At 40.6% G+C, this 15,335-nt stretch overlaps 1 protein-coding gene across 1 annotated transcript; it reads right to left on the reverse strand.

Annotated features, from left to right (window-relative positions):
- Nucleotides 1-591: 591 nt before the first annotated feature.
- Nucleotides 592-11,938, reverse strand: TCN1 (transcobalamin 1). Its single transcript, XM_058689121.1, has 9 exons — nucleotides 11,784-11,938; nucleotides 9,636-9,815; nucleotides 8,770-8,910; nucleotides 7,723-7,878; nucleotides 6,275-6,462; nucleotides 3,774-3,963; nucleotides 2,577-2,763; nucleotides 974-1,092; nucleotides 592-814 (listed from the first exon to the last, which is right to left on the reverse strand). Exons 1-9 carry the CDS (start codon nucleotides 11,860-11,862, stop codon nucleotides 753-755), a joined length of 1,302 nt encoding a protein of 433 aa, XP_058545104.1. The 5' UTR covers nucleotides 11,863-11,938; the 3' UTR covers nucleotides 592-752.
- Between the last annotated feature and the right edge of the window lie 3,397 nt (nucleotides 11,939-15,335).

Below are 15,335 nucleotides of genomic sequence, written 5' to 3' on the forward strand. Positions count from 1 at the left end.
GTGCATGTAGCTCAAGCACTCAGTTATAAAGTACAACTCAGTTCATGCTTCTGAGATGTGATTTAATATATATTTTTCAAATGTGCATTCTGCTGAAATGGACACCAAAGGTGATTTTTTTCTGCACATGTATTTTGATGATATGAATATCAGGATGCTTTTTATGGGGAAGTAAAAGATAAATAAATGTGGGAGAAGAACAAATGGGATCCAAGGGACACAGCTGGGTGAGGGGATGATATTATTCCTCGGGCTTTATGGACTGACCTTTTATCTCTAAGACTCACGTTTCTATTTTTCTCCAGAGCAATATTTTTCTCCCTACCCACTGCCTCTGTGAGGTCAATGTCCACTTGGTTCATCCCTTACTTCTGGGCCTACTTGATCTCATCTGCTGCTGCTTCAACATTGGATCTAGAACCTTATCTCCATTCCTACCTGTTGCCCAAGGTCATCCACACAGTTAGCAGTAGAACCTTGAGTAGAGCTCAGCTTAGACACTGGTCTAGTCTCTCTTCCCTTCCTTCTTCTTGCAGTGGTCTTCCCTCCATCAATAATGCCCTTTTAAAATGAAATGGTTAGAGGATGCTCTTTTTGTGTAGCTGTTGACCTTTTATTGAACACGCAGAGAAGGGGGGGTTATTGGGTCTCCTACTGAAATTGAGAGAAAGGAAAAGGAAGGTATGAAGCCACTTTCCACCTGCCATTCCATTGCAAAGGGATGAGATCCAGCTGAGGAAGGTTTGAATTTATTAATATGTGCTCCAACGAACCTCCAAATTATCTCCCTCATGCACAATGTAACTACCAACTCCTGAAAAGGAAGAATGAGAAGTGGGTTAAGTGATTTAACCACAAAATCATCAAATAATGGATCTCACTTTCCCAGTGCCTCAGCACACTCACCACAAAAGGTTGCACCCTCACATCTGAATGCTTTGGGCATGGTCACTCACATCTGTCCCTCTCTTACCTTGATCCAGCGGTTGGCCATTATTCAGGAGCTCCCAGAAGGTTCTCTTGTTATTGTTGGCTGTTAAGCCCTGAACAGAGGTGATGTAGGGGCCCCATGATCTCTCCTCCACTGTGAAACTGTGGGGACAGTAAATGGGTTATGGGAACTTAGAATTTTTAAAGGCAACCTTCCATGGGCATTTCTCAAACTTCAGTGTACCCAAGAATTACTTGAAGCTATTATCCAAAAAGGCAGATTTCCTGTCCCTGTCCTCAGATACTTTGATTCTGTAGGTCTGGGTGGGGACTAGAAATCTGCATGTTTCATAAACACTATAGATGATTCTGCTGCAGGGACTCCATAATCTATGCTAAATCATACAGGAATGATGCCCTGTTTCTGCCCCTGCATCATTTCATAGGAGACACTGCAGTCAACAACTACTAGTCTTCTGACCCAAGATAGTAACAGTTGAAGATACTAAAGTGCAGAAGAAAATGTTCACCTTATGTCCTAGAGGCACCATAAGCTAGTGGGCTTTCTTTTAGGGAAGAAGAACAGGAAAGAATAATTTAATATTTCATGTTGTATTTATTATACAGTGACATGACCAGTGTCTGTTTCACATTCCCTGGTCACACTTCTCTGCCTTTCTGCGAGCCCTTGAAAGCAACCTTTATAGAATTTATTTACATTACATATTACATATATATGTGTATATATGTACACACATATGTGTACATGTGGTGTATATGTGTATATATATGTATACATATATGCATATATAATTTTCTCTTACATTTTGGCATCTTACATCTTGTTACTAGACCCAGTAAATACTTGTCAATTAGATTTAGGGAGTCAGAGGAACCATATCTTTCAGAGGCAAAATCAATATTGTAATTTTAATATTTGACCTCTGTGGGCCATAGAACCCTAATCTAGGGGTCCATGAATCTGAAAGTGGGGGAGCATGGAGAGGCTTCAGGGCATTTGTGAAACCTCTGATTTAAAGGACACGTTTTGTGTGTGTGTTCACGTGTCTGGTATGAGCATCCATTGCAATCATCTGCTTTTCTTTTGCTTTTTAAGCTTATTTATTTATTTTGAGGGAGAGAGAGAGAGCAAGGATGTGCACCTGCGTGGGGGAGGGGCAGAGAGAGAGGTTGAGAGAATCCCAAGAAGGCTCTGTGCTCTCAGCACAGAGCCAGTTACAGGGCTCAACCTCCCGAACCATGAGCCAAAATCAAGAGTTGAACCCTTAACTGACTGAGCCACCCAGGTGCCCCTCATCTGATTTTCAAAGAGGTCAGTGATTCAAAAATAATGAACCATGCTCTAAAACAAAGTGACTAACAAAGTTCTACTTATTGAAAGAATTTTTCTGACAGAAGAGAGATCCCTGGGACTTACCCATTAGGTGAACATTAATTTAATACCTACTGGGTGATAGAAGATGAAAAGTCTTACCTTTTTTAAATTCTTGCCATGAGATGTAGATGGACAGCAAAGTTACCAGTGAAGAAGAGTTTCAAACATACTTTGTATTCAGGTGCTTATATATTCTTACTGTGCCTTAAAATCACCAAATACCATCACCTTAGGTTACATACAGACATACCTAAATAGAGTTGCATTTTTTTTCTGAGCTGCTTCCATCACATCTAGGAAGACAGAGCCATTTGCTACAGAGACCGTGGTGGAATGTGTTTCCTTGATTATTACCACAGAATAATTCACTTGGATTTGTGAGGGTGAGAGAGGAGGTGTCACTGTTATAGGCTCCACAGTGGAGATGTTGAAGTCACCTGGCAGAGACAGAAAAGCAGAGAAGAATTACTATTCAGAATAATAAAAATGATGTTAGCGTTTACATGCCCATCCGACCTGAGTCCCAGTCTCCTTCCTTTTATGCAGAGTAGGATTTGCTACAAGGAGCCAGAATCAGCAAAGGGCAGATCTCTCGGTGACTAAACAAGATAGTCACCAGCTTGTAAATACGTGTGTGCAGCTCCATTCCCAGCAATTTGAGCAATTCACTTGCTTCTGTTTCTCACGGAGGCTCCTGATTTTGTTTTTGCTTTGGTACAGAATACAATAATGCTTCCTTTTTGGGGGTGCCTTTTTATTTCTTAACATTTATTGGAAACCTATTAAGTGCCAGGCACTGTACTAACCATCATACATGGATTATCTCATTCAGTCCTTAGACAAAAACCCACATTAGATACTATTATCATTTGTATTTTTTTAATATTAGTACACTGAAGTTAGAGATTAAACATTTTGTCTGAGGTCCCTAAACCTATAAGTGGCTGAACCAGGAATGAACAGAGATAAAAGAAAAGATACAGAGATAACAGAGACAAAAGCAAAGTCTTCTTTCATACCTTGTTGAAAAATCAGTCGTTTGAATAAATGACTGTAATTTCCTTATAAGATTGCCATCTTCCTCCCACAGAACGTAGGAGTTCCCTGAAGTATCCCTCCTTGTACATAATGGAGAGTCAGACTCACCATAATTGGTTTAGAATGGGAATAACGCTCAGAACATCTCTCTATCCACCCATCAGAAAACATCCCTTTGGAGGCAGACATCACTTAATCAAGTCTGCCTTGTTTATCAATGTTTGAACCAAGAACAACACCTGGTACCACATTAAGAACAAGTCCTCAGGTGGTTATAATCACTGGTGACATATAGAGGACTGAGTTCTATGTGGGAACTGTTAGGCTTTAAAGATTTATCTGGTCACACTTGGTCCCTAAGAACACCTTAGACTCACATCTTAGGGTATCATGCTCTTTAGTGCTCTACCTGGGCCATAGACACAAGGAGAGTCTTTGTTAACATTCAGGTAGGTCTTTCCCATCAGGGCGGGTAAGATTTGAGCTGCAGCAGTTGGAATACGGAACGCTCCTTTATGAATTTCCATGATCACTGTGTCCAGAGTTTGTTGGCAATCCCATTTACTTTCATTGTAATAGTCTGATGAGACAAAGAGAGCCTAATGCATGAGAGAAGATGAGGGAGAATAAGAATGAGTGAGAGAAACATCAAATAAGGGGAAAGCTTACATCTAACCAATGCGGTAAATATTTATTGGACATTGACCATATAGGAAGCACCTTGGATAACTAGGATACCTTTACTGCCACCAAAACATTTATTTATTTATTTTTTGAGAGAGAGAGAGAGAGAGAGAGAGGAAAATCTTAAGCAGGATCCATACACAGTGTGGACCCTGATGTGGGGCTCCATACCATGACCATGAGATCATGACCTGAGCCGAAATCAAGAGTTGGATGCTTAACTGTCTAAGCAACCTAGGTGCCCCATTCACCAAGAAGTTTATAAAGAGTTTGGGGGTGGGTGAGAGGTGGGGAGTCGATTAACAATACAACTGATAAGAGCATCCATGAGAACAGACTTTCTCTACCCTATTCACTCTTGTAGCCCCAGCACTGGAACAATACCAGCCACATAGGAGGCAATTGATAAACGTTGTTAACAGACAGATAATCATAAAGGAGCCCCTAAGATGAATGCCTTAGGAGAAGCATCCAACGCCATGGCCTTTCAGAAGAGGAAGAGCACATAAACATTTAGTGACACTTTGTAAAGGCTTGGTGCAGAAGGTGGTCCTTGAGGTAGGTCTTGACAATATGACAACATTTCATTAGGTGCCATAAACAGGGGAGCACTATTCCCAGAGGGTCAGCATTATCAAGGATGCTAAAGTAGGTGCAGCCAGCGTTTGGCCTGCCTGTGATGAGACTCTCTACATTTTGGCAAAATCCCCAGAGGATTCCTCTTGGCCTGGGAGGGCACTGGGGAGACTCAGGGTGATAGTGGAAGAACAGGCTGGAGAAGGAGGTTGGGCCATATTGGTAGACCCTTGAGTTTCTGGGTGAGGTGTCTGATATTCTTTGCTTGGCAGTGGGGAGTCTGATAGGTCCTTGAATAGAAACTCTCGAAGTGGCAGATGTGAACTGGGTTGAGGGGACAGAATGATGGGGTAGGAAAAGTTAGGAGGGTATCCGAGGAGTAAGACAAGGGCTTACTTGGGCTGGACCTACAGATGTGGCTCTGTAGTTTCTCAGGGAAACTTTAACCAAGAAGTCAAGAAGCCTTTGTGGAATATTTTTAAAAAGGGATCATATTTCATTTCCTCTTAAAAACTTATAGGCAAGTAGCTCTCAATTCTGCTGTGAGTGAACATCACCTGGAGGGTTTGAAAACAAGACCAAGGCCCATGCTCCACCTCTAAGTTTCTATATTAACTGGCCGGTGTGGAGCCTACACATTAATGTTTTCTCAAACCTCCTTCGGGTGATTCAAATTTGCAGCCAGGATGGGAAACCACTGTTTTATTAGGTCCAAACTCAGCAAGGCAAGCAACAGCATCAACAGCAACAATAGTCAAAACAACCTGTGTGATTGGATCCCTGTTATGTCCCTAGCTTCATCTTGTAATTTTTCCTGAGGACCTTGCTGGTCACGTTGAACACCTTGATCTTCCTCAAATGTGTTATGTTCTTTCATGCCTGAGGTCTGTGCCCTTGCTGTCCTCTGTCCCTTGGAAAGCCCTCTCCTCCTGGAGTGGCCTGGAAGACTCCGATTCAGAGTAAAGACTCAGTGAATTTTTTTTCTGTAAATCTTTTTTTTTCTCTCTTCTTGTATCTACCCCTTAGAGTTGAGGAAATCAGTAAGTGATGCAGGAATAAAGCCCCAGACTTCAAGGAACATATATGGGACAGTGTAGGTGCTGAGTGTGAATTTTGAAACCAACAGTTTCCATCCCCATCTGAATCACTTTTTGGCTTTGTAATGTTAGGCAAGTTAGTGATACTCCATGACTCATGGTCATATTCTAGGAAATGGAGGTGATAATTCTTTCCTCCGTGGATTGTTGTGTTCATTAATGACTGTGTCAACAAATACTAGCTGCCATTACTACCACTGCCTTTTATTACTTGGAAAACAATAGTCTAATTTGGGAGGTAAGATGCAAATGCAAAACAATGGTTTATGGTAAAGTGTGAAATTACATTTGCCAGAACAACATGACAGGTTGTAGTAGACTCTAGAATTTCTTAAAAAAAATTGTTGTCAGGAAAAGCTTCATGGAAACATTGGAGTGTGAAAGGTAAGGAATGAAGGTGAGGAGAATACATTTCCATCAGGGGAGAGGAATCACTTAAAATCAGTTAGTATAGGAAAGAGAATGGGTAATATCTTAGGCTGATAAGAAAGTATACAGCTATTCTTTCTTTCATGACTCCCTTCTCTGTCTCCTGTTTTATCCTCTGACTTACCTGCATAGCTTCTCCTGTACTATATATGTTTCCAAGGAGACCATTTTCTTTTTTCTGAGAAAGAATCTTCTTTATCAGTGACTTTATATGATTATTGATATTATTTAAGTTCTCCATATCTGTTTTTTTCTTCCCATTTGTTATATTCTTCACACAGGTCAGAGCCAGGACGGCCATTGCACCAGTATCTGCCAGGAAACAACACATTGGTGATAGGGTGACCAACCATCCCAGTTTGCCTTGGACTGAGGGATCTCCTGATATGTAGGATTTTCATTGCTAAAAGAGGGACAGATCTGGGGAAACTGGGAGGATGGGTCACACTAGTTGATGATAGGAGAGAAGGATTTCGGGATATGGCAATCATCTCTCCAGTACTAACCACTCAAATATTTCAAGATCCCTTGTACCTTGTACTCAATAGCTCACCTGTTGGTCAGAGAAACACATATGGATTTGCAGATGCATCCACATGAACAGTCTTCCACTTCTACATCTTGGCTGTTCTCATTTTTTTCATCTCTCAGCCATATTGGCAAAGGAATAGAGAGAATTCAGGATGATACACCAAGTAAAATATATCTTTGCAATTTTCCAGTGTTTCCATTGGGTTGATTAAGAAATAGCACTTAAGAGAATTGTTTTCCAATAAACCTTCTTAACGGGGAGGATGAGACAAGAGACTGGAAGAAGGGAGGATAAGGTCTTTTTCTGTCTCATTACTTAGTTCTCCTTGCGTTCTTTAGATGTGGTACCTTCTCTCTCCCATAGAAATGGTATGAGAAATCTCATATTCTCCTTATTATCCAAAGATACTGAGTTGTGATTTTCTTCGGGCCCATTGGAGAAAGATAAATGTGTGTATCTGGATCCATAGGGGCTGGGCAACAATACTAGCTGTCTATAGGGGGCTTTGTTTTGGATGTGTAAGCTGACCCAGGAGATTTCTGGTCCTTATCCTTTGGGGATACAGACTTTATTGATCAAAGTATTGGGCCTTGTCACTGGAGAGGTCGTGTTGTCCAAGTAAGCCCACACATCCAAATGGTGCCAATAAATTAGAGAAAGAGGCAAAGTTAAGATAACTGACTTCCACTGTTTCTTTTCTCTAACACTTATACTTCCTAAAATGTCTTATATGAGGATTCTTGCAATCTATCCTTATTATACAGATGGGAAAATTCAAGTCAAGAGTTAACATCCATTGGTCATATAACTCAAAGAAGAGGTAGGGTAAGAACCAGATCTTTCTACTGGATTGCTACACATCTAGAAAGATGCTTAAATGCTCCCCAATATCCATTCTTCTCAAAAAGAAAATTCTTTTCCCTGGACACTAGCATAAAGAGGATTTTTTTAAAAAGTCCAAGTGCTTACTGGTACAAAAACTCAAAGGGAAAGACTTACTGGTGTCCGATATGCCAAAGGAATTGGGTTTAATGACTCACCTACTGAGAACTGTCCCTTAAAATAGAAATTTTTATTTTCAGGTTCGAAGATTTTAGCAACTTTGGTGATTGAAAATTTTCCCCTGAACAGACATAAGGCCAAAACATCCAGGCTGAGCTGATAGTAGTTAGTCAGTGGATTACCATTGTGTTTCCCTGTCAGAGAGGAAAGAAATACCTTACTCATGGATATAATACTGGAGGCATAAGTTTTACAGCCGTTCCTACTTGCTTCATTAGAATTTCTTTACATTTAAGGAGAGGTGAGTAATAGAAGGGGGAAATCACTGGTAAAATCAACAAACCTGAGAAATGTAAAGGCTGCTAAGAGCTACCAAATTCAACTCAACTCTTTTCATTTCAAAACTGAGGAGACTCAGTGCTAACATGATAAACGTACTATCCTGACATTCAGGTGTTTACAGAGCTGGGACTGGAACACAAATTTCCCGCCACTAAGCCTCTTGCACTTTCAATGGTATGTATTCAAACTACAAGTAGAAATAGAGACCATCTCAAAAGAAGATGGGATCAGAGAGGCCTAATGAAAAATAGGATAAATATTGGGTGGGTGTTGAAATAAAAACAACGCACCTCACTAACAGTTGTCATGGTCAGCCTACTTTTCCAGGTGATAAAATGCTTGTGGCCATCCTTTAGCTCTTGTACTAGTATTGTATGCTTTGGTGCTTATGACAGTCATTAGCGTCTTGTGTTGCTCAGCTATTTCTGGTGTGTTTCATTATTTGTCTAAAGACAAGCTTCTCGAGGACAAGAGAACAGTGTCCTATAATTTGTGTGTGTGTTTGTGTAGGCGTGTGTTCATCATCATATGTAAGGTGGATGTAGAGTCAATGTTCAGTTGCGTCTATTTGAAAAGAAAATTCAAGATGCCTGTTGGAAGAGAGAAGAAGAGAAAGTGATCTGCAAAGATATGTGGATGAATAGAATGAAGAGAAGGAAAGACTGAAGGGAAACTTCCTTCAGTTCTGAACCAGTGGAAGAGAAGACAAGGTTGTCCAGGGCCTCTGAACATTTGATTCTCACCCATATTTTTAATTTCTGCTTTGAATTTATTTCTAAGTTTTTTGACCAGTTTAGGATAACATATAGATGTTTCATCAGGCATTTTGCATGCTCCCAAAGCCAGTATAGCCAAGGCAAGCTGTCCCGAGGTTAAAGTTGAATCTGAAAAGAGAAGTATTCAAGTTGAACAAGGTACATGCTTGTGATTTTTTCTGGCCTCCTGTCTTTCTTGTAATTTACATTGCCTGTCAGTTCTTTCATTTTCCCCACACTATACCAATATTTGACCGTTCTCTTCTTTATTCCCAAAGCAGAGCCTTTTCCAGCAGTGCTGTATAAATGCAAGCTAGATTCTCGTCTTTCCCATGAAATCATGGGAGGTTTTGGGAATCATATAATCCTTGTAAAATTTAAAAGAAAAAAATAGATAATGAAACCTTGGGGTTTACTCTCTTTGTGGGTGCCATCTTTCCATGATAGTAATAATTGACTTGGATGTTCTGCTTCATAGAGTATGAAAATTCTCAGGCTTCTCATAATTCTTATAATAATATTGTGAGATGTGTAGGGGGAGATAGGAGTATATAATTTAGCAGATAGGAGTATATAATATTAGCAGATAGGAGTATATAATTTCTTTTGCTTTTCCTTGCGGCCTTTTGAAAGAAAATATTTTTCAGGACCCAAAGAAGTAAGGTCTAGCTATAGAGAAAGTGGCAGAGGATTGATGTTTTGAGGTACTTTTATGTCCCCTCAAATTTTCTACAGCTGGAATATATGTAGCAAGTATACTTTGGACACACAATATTTTCCAAATATCTCTTGCTAGAGATAACCTTTATGGATAAGTTAGTGTTCTAAATCTTCTGGAGACTATAGGCACTCACCTTTATAATACACAGTGAGTTTGACTTGTTGGATCAGCTGTTGTTCTTGGCATTGGTTCAGGATCCCACCAAGTCTGAGGGACAACAGGACATTGGCAGCTTGGATTCCTTTGGTATATTTTGAATTGATCATTGTGTTTATCAGAGGGTTTAGATCAGTATAGTTGTTTTTGCTTACCTCTGTGGCAGGGGAGGGAAGAAATAGGAAATACACATTAAGAAAACATTAAGGAACAAGAGCCCTAGGATCAGGGTTGGCATTAAAATATTTAGTAACAGATATGGCACAGAGGGAACTGTCCAGTGGTCTCTAGCTATGTGACTGGAACAGGTACAAAGGTGAGTCTGGAGCCTCTGCTACATCAGGTTATACTCCTTTACCAACCAGCATGGAAGTGTTTCAATGTTTTAACAACTGTTTCAGCCTTACTGTTGTGTGCTGGCAGAATATCAGTCCTTCCTGGGAGATCTAGTATCATTCCCTGATTTTGAAGATGAGGTCTAGCCAATGTGTCCTTAAAGAAACATTGGTAATTGAAGGCTTAATGGAGACTAGAATATGCATCTTCTGACTCCCAGTCTGTAGTCCTTTCTACTTGCTTGATTCGGTTCTTTCCCTTTTCCATCTTTCCAAGTGACTTATGTAACTTTCCTGACCTTCAGTTTCCTTGTTTTAAAATTGTGGATATTAACATCTGTTTTATAGATATTGGACAACAAATCATGTAAAAACTGCAAAATACCATACATACTATAACTTTTAGCTCAACTGGAGCTGCTATCATTATGTTTAGAGAATCAAGGAAACGTGAGTTCTCTATGCCTAACGTGAGGCTCAGAATCATGACCTGGAGATCAAGAGTCCCATGCTTTTCTGACTGAGCCAGCCAGGCACCCCTTCACCATTTTTCTCTTTAAAAGAGAGTTGTGGAGATCTGAATCACTGGTTACAGAAAGGTCATGGTTTGTTACAAGAACAATTGGACAATTGTTGAATCGTGTTTGAGATATTGTGGAAGCATCTAGGTCAGCAGATTTTCTGGCACTGAAATGGACTTTTCAGTTCCTGGTCAACAACTCATCAGTTTCCTTGACACTAAAGACAGAGTCAATCATTTTGTACAATGAATTGAACTTCAAAGCCTCCACAGAGACCCCCAATTCTTAGGATACAGCAGAGGAAATGACAGGCTAGGAAGAAAACTTAGAAGTGGCAGATTTTGTGCTTTAGCTTGTGTGAACACAAGGCTCTGCTGTGGTGATGTTCTCTTCTTGTAGGCTACAGAACACCAGGAAGATGTACCCACAGACAGCACTACCTACTCATCTTTGGACTAGGTTTAAGCTCCATTCCAGGGAAAAGACTTACAAAAAAGAAATCATGCCCCTGAGAGCTATACCAGACTTCGTGACATCACTTCCTTCAACACCTTCCCCCAGTTATCCTCAATTTATGGATAAAGCTAAAAAAAAATGTCAGAAACATTGGATCATTCAGCTAGTAAGTGGTCAGACTACACCTGACCAGTTTTTCTTTCTCTTACTTAGTATTTTTTAATAGGATCACACAATCTCCAGATCCTATACCCAGAGGAGAGATGATGGGCTTGTACTCATCTCCTGGGAGGAAGAGTTGGAGGGGAGAAGATGTGTAGCTTGGAAAATCTGAACTCAATAGTGACAAGAGGGAAGTCTTCATTATTTGAAAGGGATTATTAACATTATTTTTTTTTTCTGTGTAGTTGCAAAGGGTTAACCCTAAACCCATAAGTTGAACTTCCAAAAAAAATAAAAAAAGATTGTGCCTCAAATTCAAAAGATACTTTATATGATCTTGAAAAGTTTCTGGGATCGGGAATATTATATCATTGAAAATGAACAAGAATACATAGTTACTTAGTAGGGTTGCTGTGGTGGAGAAAATCTGAATCTAGGAAGAATAGTTAGGCAAGTTAGCACTGAATCTACAACCTCTCTTAAAACAACATACATTGTGGAACTTTCCTCACCATGTCTTGCCACATTTTATATTACTCATAAAATCCAACCCCATATAGAACTGGAATAGGTCACTCTACACAAGTGCCCTGCCACTAGTCTTTAGAAGACTATCACACTAGGAGTAATTTTAGCTCAAAGCATACTCACCACAGATCTCACATAGTTGTCTTGGAATAAGAGAAAACAATAGGAGCCCCAGTAGGGGCAGCTGGTGGGATTGTCTCATCTCTCCAACAGTGTTCTGGAATGGCGAGGGCTTGTCTGACTATTTATTGGGTGATGGGCAGAGGGTAATCAGAGCTCCTCCTTTAGCTTGCCTCAGCCTCTTTCATTAAGCAAACATTGAGCAATGTTGAACAATGTCAGGGGGTGTGGTCAAGTGTGTTTGTCCAAGAATTGTGATAAACCAGGAAGAAGTCTTGAAAGGTATGTTCAGGGAGGACGAGGAAATAATTTTTCTTTGTATCCTATCCTAAACTTTGGGATTCACATTCCTTGCTTGTCTTCAGCCCAATGAAAATAAATTAAGTGAGGGGAGCCTGGGTGGCTCAGTCAGTTAAGCATCTGACTTTGGATCAGGTCATGGTCTCATGGTTTGTGAGTTTGAGCCCCTCGTTGGACTCTGTGCTGACAGCTCAAAGCCTGGAGCCTGCTTTGGATTCTGTGTCTCCTTCTCTCTCTGCCCCCCTCTCTCTCTTTCTCTCAAAAATAAACACACACACACACACACACACACACAAAGAATAAATTAAGCGAGTATTTTCCTCTTTTCCATTCCAAGTTGGTGGTGTTTTGTTTATATCTCTTGAGACAGTAGATTTGATGGGGCAAGAGCTTGAAATGTGTAAAAATGAGAGAAGTTGTAACTCTGAAATTGGATCAGACAAGATGGTGGAGCCTTGTACCCGAGGATCTTTGGGATAGTACTTTTTGATGTACAGTTTTCTTCTAAGTAGGTGCTCTGAGAGTTTCATAGCCCAGGAGGAAAACCACAGAGATATACATGAAATGTGGATTTTTGCTATGCCAGGAAAGATGCTACAAGTTACATGTAAGAAGTGTTGTCTATGAGTTCTTCCAAGAACTATCAGAGAATACAATCAGTTTGTCCTTAAAATGTTTGCTCTGGGTCAGCAAGATGGCAGAATAAGAGGCCCCCTACTCATATCCCCCCACAGCAGCAATTTTAATAGCCATCTGTGGACAAAAGTTTTTTTATGTGGGAGCTTTGGGTTCCAAGCAAGAGGTTGTGAAACCTCAGTGGAGCCACCGAGGAGAGCTTATTGAAAAGGCACAACAAAGAAGAAAGACTGTATCCACACAAGCTAAAGCACAGACTTTGCCAACTCTCATTTTTCTTTCTGGCCTTTTTCCCTGTTGCACCCTGAGAAGCCATGCTCACTGTCCATGGTCCTGGATACAGGCCAGAAAACAGCCTTGTCCCCTTGCGGACTTGTCTACAGCCCTGTTTGGCATTGGTCCTGCAAATAGTACCATCAGCCAAGGGACCCAGGAGGAGTCATGCCCATCTGAGCCTTTGGTGATAAGCCTGCTGACTTTGTTTAGGGCTATGGACCCTGAAGTAGCTGTGACCTGGCTCCAACATCAGTTATGATCTGGGAGCAGTCTTGCCCACCCAGGGACCTAGCAGGAGACCCATCTATCAGTGCCTAGGAGATAGGCTGTCTGACTTTGATCCAACTATGGATCCTGAAGTGACCCTGTGACCTGGCTCCATCTACTCTCAGCTGTGGTTCAGGGACAGTCCTGCCTATGCAGGGACCTGTACTATGACCCAGCAGGAGCCAGGACCGTCATGCACCTGATAACAGGCTTGCTGTTTGCAGACCCAGCTGGGGACCCAGCAGCAGCCAGATGATCCAGTTCCAACCCTGCATGACTATGATCCCAGAGGTAATCCCATCAGTCCAGGCGGCTGACAGGAGAAGGTCTTTACCTGTCAAAAACAGTTTATAAAGATGGAGAGTGTTTGCTCCTTCAAACACACAGACACAAACGTAAGGCCATACAGACCACAAGAAGCAGATAAACATGAAATCACTGAAGAAAACTAATAAATAGGCCTAACAGACCTGTGGAAGGAAAACTTAGCAAAGAAGCTCCTTGACATTGGTCTTCGCAAGGATTTTTTTGGATAGGACACCAAAAGCACAAACAACAAAATCAAAAATAAACAAGTGAGGCTACTTAAAACTGGAAAGCTTTTGCATAGCAAAGAAACACTAAACTGAATGAAGAAGCAACCTATAAAATGGAAGAAAAATATTTATCAGATGCCACATATCAAACAACGTATTCATATCTAAAATATATAAGGAAATCCTACAACTCAATAGCAAAAAACCCAAATAAGCCCATTGGAAAATAGGCAAAGGACGTGAATAGACGTTTTTCCGTGGAAGACACACCAATCACCAACAGGCCCATAGAAAGGTGGTTAGCACCACCAGGGAAATGCATATCAAAACCACAGTGAGATATCACCTCACACCTGTTAGAATGGTTGTTATGAAAAAGTGATAATGAGTGTTGGCACTGGTGTGGAGAAAAGGGAACCATTACACGATGTTGGTGGGAATGTAAATTGGTGCAGTCATTATGGAACACAGTATGGAAGTGCCTCAAAAATTAAAAATGGAACTACCGTATGACCCAGTCATCCCACTCTTGGGTATCTATCCGAAGGAGTGAAATCAGTATCTCAGATAGCTACACTCTCATATTCTTTGCAACGTTATTCATGATAGCCAAGATATGGAATCAATCTAAGTGTTTTGTCAGCAGATGAATGGGTGGAGAAAATGTGGTATGTATGTACAGTGCGAGATTGATAGTCTATCTAGCTAAATCTGACACATTTGCTGACCCATAGATTTGTGCGAAAATGTGTTAAGCTGCTAAGTTTTGTAGTGGTTCATTTTGCAGCAGTAGACAACATAAGTGATATTGAGAATTTTTTTCCAGTTACATATTATGAGCAATACTTTAGTAAGCTGGTCACCTATTTTGTGCCTAGGTACCTCATGATTCATTTAGCTGATGCCAGAGATCTCTGTGGGCTAAAATTATTCAGCCACGAGAAAGAAGGAAATCCTGTTATTTGCAACAACATGGATGGACCTTGAGGATTTTACGCTAAATGAAATAAATTAGAGACAGACAAATACCATATGATATCACCTATACGTGGCATCTTAAAAAAGTCAAACTCATAGATGCAGATGTTGGAATAGTGGTTGCCAGGGGCTACAGGCTGGAGAAGCTGGGGAAATGTTGGTCAAAGGGTACAAATTTTAGCTCTAAGATGAGTAAATTCTGGGGATCTAATGAACAGCATCATAGTTATGTTTTATTTAGCTCTCCTGAGAGATTAGATTTGATGGGGCAAAGGCTTAAAACATAAAAATGGAAGTAGAAGTTGTAAGCCTGAAACTGAACCCCTCCACTAAAACTGATCTTATCAGGATCATTAGTCACTTGCACACTGCTGCTTTCAATGTTGCTTTAAAATTCTCATTTATCTTGCCTGACATTCACAACTCTTTTCTACTTACTTACTTACTTTACTTGGCTGGAACAGCATCCTCCCATGAAAGTTTTTTTGTTCTTTTTTATTTCTTTTTCCTTTTTTCTACTGTCCTACCGATCCTTTTCGGTGTTCTCTCTTGCTGGTTCCTC

This window comes from Neofelis nebulosa, chromosome 10 (assembly GCF_028018385.1).
Source record: "Neofelis nebulosa isolate mNeoNeb1 chromosome 10, mNeoNeb1.pri, whole genome shotgun sequence".
In the NCBI taxonomy this organism is placed as follows: domain Eukaryota; kingdom Metazoa; phylum Chordata; class Mammalia; order Carnivora; family Felidae; genus Neofelis; species Neofelis nebulosa.